The sequence below is a fragment of the Ammospiza caudacuta genome, chromosome 12 (genome assembly GCF_027887145.1).
Source record: "Ammospiza caudacuta isolate bAmmCau1 chromosome 12, bAmmCau1.pri, whole genome shotgun sequence".
NCBI lineage: Eukaryota > Metazoa > Chordata > Aves > Passeriformes > Passerellidae > Ammospiza > Ammospiza caudacuta.
Genome location: NC_080604.1, coordinates 16026138 through 16043917, shown reverse-complemented (window position 1 = coordinate 16043917; position 17780 = coordinate 16026138). Strand labels below are relative to the sequence as shown.

Here is a 17780-nt window from a genome sequence, read left to right as displayed (position 1 = left end):
ATAAGACTGTGATGTACAGTGCAAAGGCACCTGTAAGCTATTCTCATGTATCTCTCTGGTTCTGGAGAGTGATTGTCTAGCTTGATCTCCAGCTGCTGCTTTATCACTAATCCAGCAAATGATCACCCAGGTGTCGGAAGGCTTAAAACCCTGGCAGTTTCCCAATAGCAAAATAGTATTTGGAGCAGAGGTGTCTTTCTTTGCTCCTTTGCTGCTGGAGGAGTCTGCTACAGAGATGCACTTGTGAGGGCAGAGCAGCCCTGAACCGCAGGGTTGGGGTGCTGTTTTGGGTGCCACACCTTTGCAACTGTCCCTGCCCAGAGCAGCAACCTTTTCTGTGAACCTGCACCAAAGCAAGTGCCACCTGAGGTGCTTCTGGAGCCCTGGAAAACCACAGACCTGTCCATTTTGGAGTGGCCTTCAAACAGATGTAAACCTTTATTGTGTATTTTGTTATAAAAGCATTTGAAGACAATTTTTAAAAAAATCTGATTCAAAAGCACTTTATAGGAAAAGAAAAAAGAGGCCTGTTTTTTAATGTACTGGACTTCCTCAATTGTCATAGTTTGGAAAGTCATCTTGCCAAAACCTGCTCTCCTTCTGTGGGTGCTTTCAGTAACACGGATGCCTTCAGTAACACTCTTCAATATTTTTATCATACCTCAGTGAGCTCTGCAATAGCCATAAACCTTCTGAACTGGTGTGTATCCGGTGCTTCACCAGTACAAGAGACAGTGCTATGAAATATTTCATTTGAGGTGCTAATGTACCCCTTGTCCATCAACCTGACTGGTGCTAAGGAAGAGCAAGGTGAGGTAAGCAGAGGTAGCGATGCGTGTGCTGGCTGCCCCACAGGATTTGCCAGCTGGGAGGTGCCTCCAGCTTTGTTTTACCTGTGCTGGACCATTTTCAAGAGCCAAAGGTGTGGACAGAGTTGTGTTTCATTCTTCGTGGCTGTTGAGGAGCAGGCTCCAGGGCTGCACCTTCTTCTCAGTGTTGGAAACACAGGGTGCAGTCCTCTAGTCTGGTGGTTTTCTTTTCACCCAGGAAAAGTTCCCTTGGCTCCATTCTAATGTATTAGTCTCAGTGGGTTGTCCTTGCTCTCCTGGGAGCAAGGGGACATCTGGCAGACAGGTTGGAGGGCAGGGACACCCTGTCCTGCCTGCAGTGTCTCCTCCCAGCTGGCGCAGGGCCAGAGCCCTGGGGAAGTGGCTGCAGGACTGAGCCCCTGTCACTGCCATGAACTGACTTGGTTTTTCAGTCACATTTACCGAGGTGTCCTTGGGCTCTGACACAGGGGACCCAGAGCTGTTTGAAGACTGAGAAGTATCTGTGGGGTCCCCAGGGCTTCGTGTCCCTCCAGCAGAACACTCCACGTGTATTTCTACCTCGTGCTACTACTGTAGGTAGTAACGGCCAAATTTTCCTCTTTACTGTGGTGTCACCTGAATTTGCTTTAGCTCTGCCATCGGTTGCAAACATCATTCTGTAGCTGTACATACTTCATCTGTTGGGATGGAGTGTCACTACCATATTTTTTTGGTCACTTTTGAAACAAGAGTATAGTATTAGCTGAAACTTTTCAGCAGTATGGATTTATGTATTTATGTAAAAGTGTATTTATTTTTCCAATACTGTTATTTAATTTTATATAAATATTGCATACATTTACAATGTTTAATGTTAATGTTGAACAGTGAAAATTAAAGACAAGTAGAATGTAATCATAAATGAATTTGTATAATGATTTCTTGAGTCTTTTGCTAAATTCAGATCATATACTTAGTTTTGGTAACTTCTGCTAAATTTTCTGAAACGGTTCTGCAATGTTCCATCTTTTATCTTGCTTTGTTCTCCAACAGAAATTGTTATTCTCAATGATTAAACAAACACAGTTAAAGGTGTATGAATTACAAAGTTTAGATAACTAATTTCTTGCAATCATCTGACTGGCTTAGCATTACTCAAGTTTCAGAGAAATTAGTACTATAAAATACTTACAAATTAAAGCAGAGAGTCTGAAGCACCCAACCCGCAGTCCTCGGGCAAAATTCCACTGGGATTTTATACAGTAAACAAGTGATCTTTATCTGGCTGGTTAAATCCAGGTTTGGAAGAGATAATTAAATGGAAAAACAGATTGTATGTGTAAATGATAATTTTACAACAAGAAACTGGTGAGATGTCTTGTCATTTTAATGTATGTTCAAAGAGGACTAAGAGGAGGTGACACTTTTATTCCCTTGCTTATTTAAGAAGATGTATTTACCCATTGCAGAATTGTACACCATGTGATAGACCTGACTTTTTTATTAAAACCATCCTTTAGAAAACGTGCTGACTGACTGTCACCAGAATACAGAGAGTGTTTTTTCTCCTCTGAATGCTTTGTGGTATGAATGCAGATCTCCATACACACTCTCGAATCCTGAGAGGAAATCTTGCCATGTCCTCCAGGATGAGGGAGATGTTCACAATGAGAATTATCCATTGCTTCACTTAAAACCCAAGGTTTGGTTTTAATAAATATACCCATATTTATACCACATATATAAAATATATGCATAACCTCCCTGAAAGAACCTGTTTTGGAGCAGATTTGCTCCATGCAATAATTTCTGATATTTTGAGTTTGCCTTAATATCCAGCTGTATCCTGATACAATTTAGGAACAATGCTGAATTAACTTGTTGTGGGCTTCTCATTCTTTCTGAGTTAGGAAATGGTCACAGATAAGGTAAAACAATTCTATGTTATAGCACCCTGCTTCAGTTGGGTGAGTCATTTGGGCTTCACTGCACAGGGCAGTGATCATTTGACTTTAAACTCTGGAAAATGGGTGGGTGAGGTTTAGATTTATTTGGGGTTTGGGTTTTTCTCCAAAAAAGTATTATAATTTTAAAAGTAGTCTGGCTTGTCAGGTACTTGTCAGTCTTGGGTTTCTGAAGTTCAAGCTGCTGGTGTAGTGGTTGTGCAGCTCTCAGTGCTTCCCAGCTCTGTATCCTGTAGGTAGAGGTGCTGGAATCAGAGTCTTTGAGGGCCTTTTGCTCTAATAAAAAATCAGAAGCTTACTGTCAAGTAATTAGAACATTAACCAGCTAAATTCCAAACTCTCTTATTGTGGATGTGAGTTCAGGTTTGTGCTAGGGCATCACTGGTTTCCCTTGGTGGGAAGCTGGTGCCATTGATGGCTTTGCAGGGCTCTTTGGCTGCACACAGGGATAGAGCAGCAAAGGAGCTCTGAACTGGGAAGTGGAAGAACTGCCTGGCCAACATCTGTGTCAGGCAGCTGGCACTCTGGAATTTTAATCTTAAAGTTGATGTCAGTGCAAACTTTGGGTGATTTGTATTTAATTCTGTCAAAGCCCAACATGTTGTTTGCAAAATGTCTTCCCCGTGCAGCTGGCTGGAAATAGGCTGCTCAACAGCAATATTCTCTGTGTCATTGTTCTGATAATGTTCATAGCAGGCAGGATGTCAGGTCTTGCTAAGGCAGAAGTGATAGCCAGGGACAGATTTGGTCGCAAGTGTATATAACTCTGCTGTTCCCTTCTTGTCCTCTGCAGAAAATGAATTTGCTGTGGCAGCAGCATTGCTGAACTGCTCTTGGGGTTTTGTTTGAAGAGTCTCAGCCTGTTGCTCCTCTGAGGCATGGTGATGGATGCTCATGCATCTCTCTCCTCACCTCAGTGCTCACTGAGCTGGTGGCTCCAAGGCAATCACAGGTGGGCAAAGCCAGTGGTACCCAGCTGCCCAGTAGAGTCACATCATTTTTTTAATCTCTTTTTACCCTAAAATCTCCTCATTTTGTTTTCCTTTCCATTTTTATTTTTTGCCTATTATCACTATCTTTCATTGTTCTGTTTCTACTTAAAAAAGGAGAGAACTGTATAGGTATACTTTTGTAATCAGTTTTGTCTCCTCTTTGCTGGTGTTGATGCTCCATCAGCAGGAGAACAACCATGGAAGCCCATCAGTACACCCTGCAGGTGAGGGACCACCCTGGGGCACTGTGTGCTTGACACTGAGCCAGCACCTTAATGATTCCTGGATCAGCTCCTCACAGGGCTGATTTCCTGCAACTTAAATCTCAGCTGTTGCAATCCACTCTCCCCCTTGCAAGCCACCATTGGTCTTTACACCCCTCATGACCTTTTAGTGTGATGGAGAAGTAAAAGGACTGGTCAGCAATGTCCCTTCTGACCTCCTTAATCCAGCGAATAAATGCAGGGGAAGGATCAGGGAAAGGAGCTGCAGAGGGTCTCATCTGCTGTCCTTTAACAACCTCTCCTGTTGCCACTGCCAGCACAGACAGGAGCTGGGCCAGTGGTTAGGCTCACAAAGGTTATTTTCAGGTATCTTTAAAACCTTCTCATCCCTTTGCCCCCAGACAGTGCATCTTTCCCCCAAGTTCCTCAGAGCACTTTCCCACTCAGAGCAGTCTCTTTCCTCCCATAGTGCAGTGGCTGTTTGGCTGCATTTGGCATGCCTCTGTGGTTGCCTTTTTACACCTCCTCCCTTACACGTTTTCTCAATGAAATAGTAATTTTCTAGGCCTAAACTCAACCAAGAAGTGGTGAGGCTGCTGTTCAGCAATGGCTGGCTTCAGGCCTTGTGTTATGGGTGGCCCATCCCTGGCTGCAGATCTCCTGCACATCTGCACAGGCCCTCACAGGAGAAATAAAGCAATAAATAAAAGGGCAATTGCTGGGAATATTTGTCTCCCAAAGCACTGGCTCTGAGCACAGGAATTCCTTGGGCTGCAAGGGACACATTGAAGCAGTAACACACTTCCAGGGATGAGCTGTGAAATGCAGCATCTACAGACATATCCCTGAGCTGGGTTTTGGGAGTCTGCCTGCAGTTTTGTCCATTTTCCAGAGTCACACTCTAAACTCCACACTGCAATCATTGCTGTTCCTCAGATCCTAGGGATTTAGAAACAAGGATGTATAACAATGAGGGACATTAGGCACAAATAGATTTACTGTGCTTCTAACTTTCCCAGTGACTGATTTGTGCAGTTATTAAGAAAAAAATGGTGTAATCAGTCCTGTTCCAAAGACACTTAAAGCTCTATTCATATTTTAATTTTACTAGCTCATAGGGGAGGTGAATGAGCCAGCAGCATGCCCAAGACCATGTACAGGTTAGCAATATTTATCCCTAGTGCATTAAGGATAAATAAAATGGGGGAGCAAGCAGCAGCCCAGTGCTCCTACAACCCCCCAGTGTGATGCACACCTGTGAAACAGGGCTGACATTTTTTGGAGAGCTCTTTACTTTGTGTTTTACTGCATCCAACACAGAAAAATCCTATTCTGGAACAGAATATCTAAATGGCATTGTAGTACCACTGTTCCCTAGAAATATGAAGTGTCAGTTAGCTGAGGCACCTTGCTGCTTCAATTGGTACTCTCCTAGAAGTGCCACAGCATGGAAAATGGGTTTCATCAGCACCTTCCACATCCCACTGTATTGGTGTCCTTAGCTCACACATCTCCTCCCAATTTGAGGAAATGCCATCAGACCTGCAGTGGCTCTGTGGGGCTTTAGTTTGTTGTTCAAGGTAAATAGTGTGGAGCAGGACAGGGACACAGCTTTTAGGAGAGCTTTGTGTGCCCACAGCCCTGCTAATTTCTGTGCCTGGTGAAGTCTTTTGTGGTGTAACAGGGCAGGGAAAAGAGAGGGAGAAGGTGCTGCTTACTGGGTGGATGCCGCAGAAGAGGAGATGCATGGCTTCTCCTGCTGCAGTTACCTCTTTCTGTCATATATCTTGTGAGGTTTCCCAGCTTGGGGAAATTATTGTATTGACTTTGGCACTCAGGCCTTAAATCTTGCAGGAGTTAAAGAACCCAAGAGCATCCTTTCCTCTGGGCAATTTGTGCTGGAGCAATGGGCTCCAGACACACCAGCTCTTTCTTCCCTTGCAGCAACACATCAAATTGGACCCTTTTCTTGATAAATTTTCTTCTTTTTTTTTTTTTTCTGGGTTTTTTTTGTTTGTTTGTTTTTTTTAATGTGCTATAAGACATCATCTGAGGCCACTCACCAGTCCCTGCAGCTGAGTTTGGTGGTGGGAAGGTGAAGATTTAGTCCTTTTTTTCTTTTTAGATTTCTTCCTTTTGCAGTAATGACTTGGGAAGCTCTGTGCCTCTGCTCCAAGCCAAGACCAGAGCCTCTGGAGGATGGAGACCCTGTGGGCACTGCAGAGACAGGACAGGCCAGCAGGGAAGTTCCTGCCCATGCCCAGGGCAATGAGGGCTCCTTGGGAATACCAGGGCAAAGCCTGCTCCTGTTCAGACTAGGGGCTGTGCTCCAGCTCTAGGAGGGCTCCTCAGAACACTTCCACAGGGGCTCTGCACAGTGCTCACAAACACATTCAGACTATACATTCCAAAATCCCTAATGTTTGTGCCTTGTTTTTCAATCACCCCATTTCTCTGAGGAATCAATTTGGATGAAACATTTCTAAAACCTCTTTCAGAACTGCAGTGCAGTGCTTTGGTATGTTTTTTTTCAGGTCTCTGGTCCATCTGCCCTCCCTTAAATGTAGAGATCCCTCTTCTTTTTAAATGTACAAGAAGCACAGGTACTCTTTGGCCATGCACCAGCTAAAATCACCATGACCATACACACTCAGCACCCATGTGTCTTTAGTCATGGCTCCTTAGTTTGTGAGGAAAGGAAGGCCAAGCTGGGTGACTCCTGCCCTGCTTGTATCCCCACCCAACTTTAGGGATTTCTCACCATGCCAAGGCAGATGGGCACAAAACTTGATAAAACACATTGATGGGAGAAACAAGGCTTCAGAGCAGCAATAAACATTTCCTAAACATCTCCTTAAGTGCTGCAGCCTTGCTGTCAGCCTGTCCCACTGAAGCCAAGGGAATTACCTGCTGAAATACCTTGCTGTTGTGAAGCTTGTCTGGTTTGGAAGCCACAGAGCCCCTGTTGCTGAACAGCTCAAATAGGTTCCAACATTTTAAGATTCCTGGTGAAGGTTCAGCTGGTGAGGAAGGATCCAGGCTTTCCTTGGTGATGTGTCTGTTGATGTCCTTTGTGCTCAGGGACTTCAGAAGTATAGAAGTCACTGGGATATGGTTTCAGTATCTGACAGCAGCAGTGTTAGTGGTGGTAAAAGGTGACACAGACTAAGAAGCTGCTGACAGGTAGCTGTGAGGGTACATTGCTGGGTTTGCTTGTAGTTGGAGAAGTTTGCTGGCATCCCGGAGCACAGCCCTCTTGGAAAATGGGTGTAAAGCATTGGAGGGCTCTGTAGCTTTTCTGCTTTATTTCATCCAACACGTTTTGTCTCAGATTGTTGGAAAGGATGAACCAGGGCTTACTTACAGCTGCTGACTTTCCATAAAATCCTTAATGTGGGGCAGTCTAAATCTACAAGGATTGATTTTAATTTCCTCCAAAAAGTTGCTCCTGGCAGAATCTGATAAAGCCATTTTCAGTCTAATCCTTCCCAGCCCTGCCTTGCTGAGCTATCATTCCTATCTTTGGGAATTCACTGGGTGATCACCACAGCTTGCATTCATTGTCTTAAATACCTCCCAAATCGCTGTCGGCTGTGCACAGTGGGTCTGAAAAGTGGTCTGACAGCATTTTCTGCAGCTTTTCACTTCTGGGGGAGAGTTTTCCCAGGTTCTTGCTTGGGATGTGCCCTTCTGCCCTTTGTGGAGCTGCCCCTTCAGTGCACAAAGTTTTCAAGGAGCAGTCATTCCATTTCTTCTTGACGGCTCTGTGGTGCCTTTTTCTTGCTGAGATCTGTTCATTTGTGCCCAGGGCTCTTGAGTCCTCTTGGTGCTGGACTGACTCCACTCACAGAAATTCACCAGATTTTGTACAGATTTTTAAGCGATTTTGAACGTATTCTGGTTTTTTTGTTTTTTTTTTTTTTTGCCTGCTGCCAGCCCTGTGCATCAAGTAGCAGCCCATCTATTTTAGACAGGTCTTAATGAACAAGAGGTACCCTCATCTTCCAAACAATGAGATCAGGAAATACAGAAAGGGTTATTTTAAAGCGATTTGCACACACTTGGTAAAACAGAATGATCATCTCCTAAATTCTGAAACAGAAAATAATTTTTCTGTGGAAACAAAAACACGAGCAGAGCAAGGCATGGCAGATGTTTAGCATCGTGTTCTGACCTTTATGGAAACAGTTGATATGGAAATATTTCTGCTGTATTTATTTAAACCTTTCTCCTTGAATTTATTTAAACTAGGCAGTATATTTATTTGAAAATATCAGCAGCATGCCAATCTCCAGTTCTTGGCAGGTTAACACTAATCATGCAATAAACATAAAGCCCTTAAATCTGTGCTAAGTGCTTTGATCCTAATGCTCTTAGGAAAGTTCTTTTCTTATTGTTCTCCGTGTAAAGTGCCAGGTGCAACTCTGGTGGGTTTAAGAGATAATAAAGATAATAACAAGGGGAAGGTTTGCTAGAGTATTAGAGTGATGGCTATAGCTGATTTTTCAAAATACTGTTTCTCTATTACTTTATGCACCATGAACTTTTTGGTGGTTTTTTTTACAGAAACATAACAATTTGTTATGTTCTGTTAAAAACCAGAAACATGCCTGGCTGTCCTCCCAGTTTCATCCAGGGGTGCTGTTTGCTGTTGTGCCTCAATCACAGGCTGTAAACTGCCTTTCAGGGCAGCGTTTTCCCACACCCAAGTGGAGGCGGAGGCAATGTGACCACAGACATGCCCAAGTGCATGTGATCCTGGAGTTCAGGAAGCTGATTAGTGAAAAAATTCCATACATTACCTAGCTACACCTTCAGGGCTGGCCCAGAGGTGCTTAAAACCGGCAGAGGCTTTTCTGTTGACTCAGAAAACCTTGGATAAGGTGAGGCTGTGATTCCAGAGAGCCACCATCTGCCCCCAGTACTTGGAAGCATTTTTTATGGGAGGTGTGGGAAAAAAGCTCAAGAAAAAGAGGAATGTGAAGGCAGTGATTTTCCCAAATGTTTTGAGGAAGGCAAGGTCAAAGCTTACCTCATTGTATTGGTGGGTACCATAAGCAGGCAGCATTTGCAGCCACGAAAAATCCTGTTAATGGAATGCAAAGTTTATCCAGGGTCCAAAATAAATGATGAGGCTGGTGGTGGTAGTTGGGTGTACAACTTCCTGGACTCACATGGTGTTGAGATGCAGCCCACTATTAAATTATGCTTTGCATGTGGCTCACATATGCTTAAAATCTATGTGCCAGATAAAAGTTGAATACCTGAGATGAATTAGATGGCAGTTATTAAGTAGACTCTTTGCAAAGGAATTTTCAGTCTGTGATACTTGGTTAAATTAGATTATTCAACCTTTCTTTTCTGTCAGTGCAAATGAGATCATAACTCAAATGTGCATGAAAGCAAACGGGTGGTTTAGATCTGAAAATGCACAGCTGCCTAAATTTGATTTATATTAAAGGCAGACATAGAAATGATTCATTCCAGCATCTTGGGAATTACATTTAAGTATTAAAAAAATTAAGCAAATTATGCCTCAACCTCTGAGTGCACCGAGGTTTGCACGCAGACTTGTTTGATCATGGGATCATGAGATAAATGTCAGAACCAGGCTCCACGCCAAAGTTCAGCATTTTGTAGGGGAGTAATAACTTTGGAAATAGCTAGGACCAAATTGTTTGTGAGATCAAGTATTTATCAACCAGCTTCGGGTCCCCAGAAAGGTGCTTGCATTGTTGCACAGTGTGGTTAGTCTTACTTTAGGATAAGTAGTGCCATCCCATGTGTTTTGTAAATTAAGGATACTCTGGGCTGTATCAGCTCAGGATGTGGGACATGAGAGAGTCCTGATCAATGCTGTAAATTTACTCTTTAGCTTTGGCTGTCACAGTAAAGTGGCATAACCTGCATGAAGCCTGTTTTCCAAGGAGCACTTGAATTTTTGTTTAAGCATCAGTGTTGGTGTTTAGTCCACAGACAGTAAGTGGATGAAAATACTAGAAGTTTAAAAATGGGTTTTGTAGGATGTGACATTTCTGTCTTGCTGCTGACTTTCATTGCCTGAGGAGAGAAGTAGAGAAAATGAAAAAATTAACTTCTGATGAAATTTGAAGGCTTATAAAAATAGGGATAACATTAGCTTGATATTTCTTCTCTTGATGCTAAAGAAGTTTATGGGTCTGGGTAACTCATGGCAGTTTTATTTTATTGCAAGGGACAACATTTCTTCTGTTTTTCAGTGCAAGGTTGGATGTTGCTTGTTGGGGTTTTTGGCCTATCTTTTTCCTGGGCTCAGGAAAACTCAGAGGCAGTTATCCCTGCTCAGCCTCTGAGAGGAGCATCATTAATGGCTCTTAAAGCTGTTGATCAACAGGACCTCAGTGATCTTTTGTCAATCTGTAACACTCCTGCTGCAGGAAAACAACCTTTTTCAGGGCATTGTTTATACAAGCTTTTAAGCATCAATATCTGGTTTTTAGAGCTACATCCATTTCTCCACATTGGTCTGAATTTTTCCATTTAGAAACTGCTCTCTTGCTGATTCTTTGTGAGCTGAATGAGCTGTAAGTAGGGCTGTAATATAAAATATTCACAGGTGTCAATGTATATGCCAATTTCTATTTTAGTGGATCTTCCAGAGCTGCTATATATATAAATTTTCTAGGGTTCAAATGTATTTATAGGCTGGGAAGAGCTTAAGCTGTAATATTTTTCTTGGGAAATATACTGATGGAGTGACTCCAAAATGAAGGTTGAAGCCTCATTTCTGCATGTTTTCTCCATTCTGAAAAGAAAGCAGAACATTTTATATGGAGGGATGGTTGGAACAGTGTGTTTGCCCTCAAGGATTAAACCAGTATGCTCATGGTGTAGCATGTAATGAAGAAATGGAAGCTGAGTCTCTGGGTGCATCATGCTGAGTAAGAGGCTTGTTCTACATGAAACTGTCATATTAAATTCATGTCGTGATTCCAGACCCCTTTGATTCCTAAATCTTTGGAGGAGACTAATCTGAAATCAAAGTGAAGTTGCTTGGGGTTTGCATGCCAGAAGTGGTCACATTTGAAAAAGTTCAGTGAACCTGCAGAGGGAGGTTGAAATTAGTTGCTTCACTACAAAGCTTGCAGCTAACATACCTGCTGGTTTGCTTTTTGCTTTGATTCTCCAGGCTCTGCCTTCTTGCCACCTTCTGAGTTGTTTTCAAAATGCATAAATCTTAAGGATGAACATGTCCTGGTTTCAGTCTGTTTAGTGAAGGAAAAAAGAAAAGTCAGACTACGCTGATAAAACAAACACGAGCTTTTGTACCAAGGACAAGGAAATGCTGCACTTTTCTGCCTTGTCCTTTGTGCAGTTATTTCCCTCTGTGAAGGTGCAGAGCACACTTTACCCTCCTGATTTACCAATATTTGACATCCCTTTGTACCAAGGTAAATAGAAATGGTTCCTTTCAAGTTGTTCTAAGTAGATACTGAGGGCTCCTGCCTTGATCCCTGTAAGATGACTCTGCTCCTTTGAAAGGACTGGAGCAATGCCAGGAATCCAGGCTGTTATCCCTGCTGAATGTCAGCTGTTTTCTCTATTTTGATACTGGCATTTTTTGGAGCTTTGACCAAGAATATCACACAGTATTAAATGCCTGCACTCCCCTCAAGCTTTGTGTAGCCTGCTGGGGACCTGGGGAGGTGCCTTTTGGTCCAGCTAAAAGAAAATGCCCTGGGTAGCCATGGCCGCAGTATGAGTGTGCAAGCTGATCTGTTATTACTTTATATTTACAGTGTTCTGTCTCCTGTGGAAGGGGCCAAAAGCACCGCAGTGTGTACTGTTTGTCAAAGGAAGGGAGGCATGTAGAAGAAGAGAATTGTAAACACCTTGCTAAGCCCAACGTGCAAAAGAAATGCAGAGGGGGCAGATGTCCGAAGTGGAAAGCAGGAGATTGGGGCCAGGTGAGACATCTTGTGTACCCTTTTGCACCTTTTGTTATTCCTCCTCCATCAAATTGGTTAGAGCCTGGTTTTCCAGTCACTTCTGTCCTCATGAATTATTCAGGGTGAAGGTTTGGGGCCAGATCCTGGTGTAAAACAGTGCAGCTTCATGGACAGCAGTGGAGCAGCACAGATTTGTACCAGCTGAAAACTAGGCAGCTTGCTTTTAGTGTCTATCTGAAAGCAAATTCCTTGTTTTCAAATTCCAAAATTTTAGGTTTTTGCTAGAAACATCATTAGTATATAATATTAAAGAGAATCTACTATTTATTCATGTTTTAAATATAATTTAAATATCATATCTCTAGTAAAATCTTCCTTAGTTTTGAGCAATAAACTCATTGCTTGATTTTCCCTTGTTAAAAAGTCAGACAGTCATGCATAGATCAGAGGCTGCTGGAAATAAAAAAGTATTTTGAGTTATTAAACTTCTTGCTTGCTGAAAGCATACCTTGAATCCTTTTTTCCTGAAAATAATGTCTTTGTCATCACCTTGAATCTGCTGCATCACATTTTTAACTCTGAACTTTGCTTTTCCCTCTACCTCATCAGCATGCTAATCAGAGGAATTATTGAAAATCCCAGACTAAATGAACTGTTAACTTGTAAAGCATCGTGTTGCCTTGCATTCTGTCTTCCAAATTTAGGTACAAAACACCCATTCTTGAGGTATTTCAGTTTCCTGAAAGACAAACCATTCACATTGCCACAGGCACACATGCAAATGTTAGGAGTAGGACACCATGCTGTTGATTAATGTCCACTAATAAAAAGGACAGTAAACCCATTAATGATCTGTGATTGTTTTCTGACTTGTATTAGTTGTTTTTTTAATCCTTACCTTTGGATTCACAGGATAGGAGTGTTTACCATTATATGGGTAAAGGACTCAGTGCTTGTTCACCATGGAGGTTCAGTTACCAAGGTCTGGGCTCTTTACCTGAGGATAGGAGCATCCAGCCTGTGAAATCCAGAATACTGCTCCCATACTGCAAATTAAGTCAATATTATTAGCTTTATTACCTTCAGGATTGAAACCTCAGTTTTATACAGGAGCCAGACTAAAATAAAATGCAAGGCCATTACACAGTCTTGTGGTATCCAATTTGCACCTTATTTAAGTGGCTACTCCTGAAAGCAGTTTTGACTAATAATTGTAAACATAATAATGTAATGGTCTGTCAATTGCATTAAAATACACTAATACTAATTGGTAAAAGTAAGTGGTTTAAAATTCTCAGCTTTCCACTGCATCATGGATATTAATTTTATGCAACTAGAGAAAGAAACCCAAGTTAATAGGAGGATGAGGTGATTTATGGTCTAAGGTAATCTCTTGTGACTGGGCAATTAAGGAATATTTGTATGCTAATGATAAGGCTAAGAACAGGCTTTTCCAGGAGCAGCTCCTCAGCCCAGGTTCCTGATGCTGAATGTGCTCAGCCAGCCAGCATCTTGCTTGGGGACAAAGTAAAGTGGTAGAAAAATTTGTGCTACAATGTCAAACTGGGCTTTTTAAAGCCCTGTCAGATGCTGTGGCATGGATCTCTGAGCCTCACTGGTGCTGGCAGCATATTTTTTTTTTTGCCTGTGACGATGAAGAGTTGGGGCTGTCACAGGTTGGAAGTGCTGGTTCTGGGTCCCTTGTAAGGGTGTTCAGGGCTTTGCCAGAGATTTAATGCTGTGGAGCCAAATTTAGGTGCTGAACTTCTCCTTAAGAGCATGAAACAGACACGAGTTTGGTGCTCTGAATACACAGTAGATCAGGGTATGAACTGGGCATGAAAACTCCATGTGACTTTCCCTATCTCCAGTGCCACTGTTGCCAATAGGAGACATGATCAGTTTCCACTTAGATATTATCTAAAAACCCCTAACTTTCTAAAGGTGTAATTTTCTCAGAATGTTAATCCCAAAGCTGAGCTGCTGTGCTTTTTCTCCTGAATAAACCAAAAAGTCTGCATGAGAAGTAAGGCAAGGTTCTCCCATAAAAGTGCATCCTTGTGTCACTATATATGCACAGAACCTGTTGCACATACCTTTAGGTAGATGTTGGGGGGTTTTGCCTTCTGGAAAAGGAATTACTGAGAAAATTAAGCTCAAAAAATACAGGAGTGGTTAAAAACCAGTCTCAGCTGAACACTGGCTGTGCTGGTGCTCCAATCCTAGGTTTGTTTCTCTTTGGATGTTTTGTATTCAGAACATGGTTAGTTCTTTTCTAGATTGTTAAGAACCCACTTCCCTGGGGCAAAGCATTTTGATAAATCTCTAAAAAGGCTTTTTCTCCAAGTTTTAACTGTGTTTATGTCTTCACTGAAATATCAGATTTAATGTGTTTGTTTCTCCTAAGTGGTGTCAATTATGGCCATTTACCTTTCCTTTAACAAAAATACCAATATTTATTCTGCTGTCTGGTATTTGCATACTTCAGCTACAGGCTGAAATCCAGCCCTGTATAAAAACACAGGCAGAGCATCAGGTGGAGTTTCTGGCACAGTCCAGGCACCATCCTCTCCCCAAACCCAGGTGTCACACACACACACACACACACACAGTACAGCCCCCCATGAAAAAGCCACAGTGTCACCTGTGCTCTTTTATCCACACCTGGGCTTTTTATGTTGGTGATAAATGCAACTCAAAAGATACCTTAGAGCATGGTAGGCATCCTGGTGTGTATGTTTCTCCAAGTTTGTGCCTTTATTCAGTTTGAGAGTCCCCTATGGAATGTGTAGGACAAAGACCACTGTTAATCCCAGGGAAGCAGCAGCATATGGGAAGCATTTGCATCACTAGTGACAGAAATCCCACTGCTGCTTTCAAAAGCTACACAAAAATACTCCCACCCTCCTATGAATGTCTGAAGCCAGACAAATAGTCACAGTCAGCTTTTCTCTGGTTTTCTTGGCTTTATGGGGTATTTGGACAGTAAAGCAAAGAGCATTACAGAGGAATACAGAAAAGGGAATTGCTTCTCCATCAGGTACCACTCAATTCCCTGCCTTAAGAAGGCTCATTTTAGTGGGCATTGCAATAATAGACTGTGAACTTATTTTCTTAGTACCTGATATATTAATAAGTAATATTAGCTATAAATAATATTAGTTGTTAATTCAGCTGTGGTTTTAATACATACCTTTATTTTTTATGCACTTTCTTCTACAAATGCAAATTCTCTTTACTCCAATACTGTATAGTATACTTTAAGGTCTAGCCAGGAGGAATCTGTTCCAGGGGAATATTAAGTACTGCTAAACACGTTAGTGTGCAGTCACAACACTAAGAAATGTTGCGTGAAAGAAAAAATAAGCTGTTAATAATATTGCAGTATAGATAATAATTTAAAGATGTCTGAGAAACAGAAAAATGCAGGCATTTGTTGCTGTGTCTTGAAGTTGGGAAAAATGTGCCCACACTGTAATGAAGGAAATGTGAAATGCAGTTAATTTCAAAAAGACATTTGCTTTCAAAACCTAACTGTATTCCCTGCCTTGGTGCATGTGCATGTCTAGATGCATGAAAGAAATCCCAGCTGTATCACACCTTTCCCTCTCTACAGCTACACACTTTCTTCTATAGAATCCAAGTTTGCTTTTCATTAAAGCCCACTCTGTTTGTGGCATTTGATGTATTTTGAACTATTACTTTTTTGAAACAGTGCCTGAGAAGCAATACTCAGAGCAAATCTCAGAGCCTGGCCGCCTCTGGCATGTCAGGGTGGTTTTGCAGCACCGCTATTTTGCAATAAAAACAGATTTTTCAATAAAAATCCTGTCCAGAAAGTCCTGACCCCACTGAAGCCAACAGCAAATATTCACACACGGGCTTCAGATTCCCAGTTTTCCCTTGCACAATGAAAAGCCTCACTTGGAAGTTTGATAGAGCATTGCTACCTTGTTTTCAAATTCCAAAATTTTAGGTTTTTGCTAGAAACATCATTAGTATATATTATTAAAGAGAATCTTATTATTAAAGAGAATCCTTAATCATTGCTAACGATGCCGTGGAGCCCAGAGCAGAGCCCAGACCCCCTGAACTCACCGTGGTGTCTGTGATGGGAGCTGCACTCACCTTGTGTCCCTCCCTGCAGTGCTCGGTGTCCTGCGGCCGGGGCGTCCAGCGCCGCTCCGTGCAGTGCCACAGCAGCAGCAGCCCCAAGGAGGCCGAGTGTGACCCGGCCAGCCAGCCCCCTCCTCAGCGGGACTGTCACCTCCCCCCGTGCCCCACGCACCGCTGGGCAGCCGGGGAATGGCAGGCGGTAAGAACCAACCTTCCTTCCTTTCCTTCCTTTCCTCCCTTCCTTCCTTCCTTCCTTCCTCTCCTCCTTTTCCTTTTCCTTTTCCTTTTCCTTTCCTTTCCTTTCCTTTCCTTTCCTTTCCTTTCCTTTCCTTTCCTTTCCTTTCCTTTCCTTTCCTTTCCTTTCCTTTCCTTTCCTTTCCTTTCCTTTCCTTTCCTTTCCTTTCCTTTCCTTTCCTTTCCTTTCTTTCCTTTCCTTTCCTTTCCTTTCCTTTCCTTTCCTTTCCTTTCCTTTCCTTTCCTTTCCTTTCCTTTCCTTTCCTTTCCTTTCCTTTCCTTTCCTTTCCTTTCCTTTCCTCTCCTCTCCTCTCCTCTCCTCTCCTCTCCTCTCCTCTCCTCTCCTCTCCTCTCCTCTCCTCTCCTCTCCTCTCCTCTCCTCTCCTCTCCTCTCCTCTCCTCTCCTCTCCTCTCCTCTCCTCTCCTCCCTTTCCTTCCTTCCTTCTTTCCTCTCTTTCCTCCCTTCCTGCTCTCTGCTCTCAGGCATGCCATGATGCTGGGAGTGCTGCTGGAGGGTCAGGGTGTTTGGGTTGCAACCTGGGGTTGCAAAAAAAAAAAAAAAAGAAAAAAAGTTCATGCGGAGCAGAGAAATGCCTCTGTAGGGTTAATTTATTGCTTGTGCTGCCCTGGTTTGGCTGGGTCCTATGAAAATGCTGAGCGGGTTTTGGGTAGGATGGATTTGGGTCTCTTCCAGGAGGCAGAGCCCTGCTGTGCTGCTCCAGCCTGAGCCCAGTGTCTGGAGGAGTTAGGGAGCAGTGGTAATTGCCTCTTTCCTGCCCCATTACCCCAGCACCATCTGACATCCCTATCCTTGCACTGAGCTCTGGGTCTTTGCTGTTTTATCAAACCATGAGCAGTGCTGAGATCAAGTCTTCTGTAGGAGATGATGCTTTTCTGCGTGACCAAGATCAGTTCCCATCAAAAACAGCTCCTGAGACTGAGACTGGGGATAAAGCTGCTGCTCCAGTGGTTTAGGGAGTGACTCCAACTCTCCTGCAGTGTGGGCATGAGTGGCCTCAAGGCTGGTGGGTGGTAGGAGTATGAGGGGATTCTGAGCAGGAGGACCCTCACAATGCACTGCCAAGAGGGTGCTGTGTCAGCCTTCAAATGCCCAGAAGTTTTTGGCAGAGGCAGCTCAGACCAGACACCAAAATTATTCTTTTCATTCTGTTTTTTTCTGTTTTTAACCCGTGCATGTGGTGCCTCAGCCTGACGGGAACAGGACACACAAGTTTATCTTCATTTCCCCAGCCTCAGCAGTGCTGGGAAATTGGGTTTATAATCCTGTGTAACCCAGCCACAAGTGCAGGAGGCCAGAGGGGCTAAGTCTTCTCCCAGCTGCTTCCCAGGACACAGGGAAGAGTGATGGGAAGCAGCAGGAGGAAAAGCCAGGCTGGTCACACAGTGGAAGCAGATGGAAACATCCCAGCCAGAAAAGGAAATGCAGGAACAGCTGAGGGGGCTCCAGCAGCTTCCTTGCGGTTTTAGTTTTAGTTTTACAGAGCCCATTGAC

At 43.1% G+C, this 17780-nt stretch overlaps 1 protein-coding gene across 1 annotated transcript in view; it reads left to right on the top strand.

Moving 5' to 3' along the window:
- ADAMTS9 (ADAM metallopeptidase with thrombospondin type 1 motif 9) overlaps positions 1 to 17780 on the top strand; it is a 78706-nt gene that overhangs the window by 44332 nt on the left and 16594 nt on the right. The window contains exons 29-30 of the mRNA XM_058812794.1: positions 11768 to 11935; positions 16065 to 16232. Of these exons, the coding sequence (XP_058668777.1) occupies positions 11768 to 11935; positions 16065 to 16232 (336 nt within the window). The remainder of the gene's footprint in view (positions 1 to 11767; positions 11936 to 16064; positions 16233 to 17780) is intronic.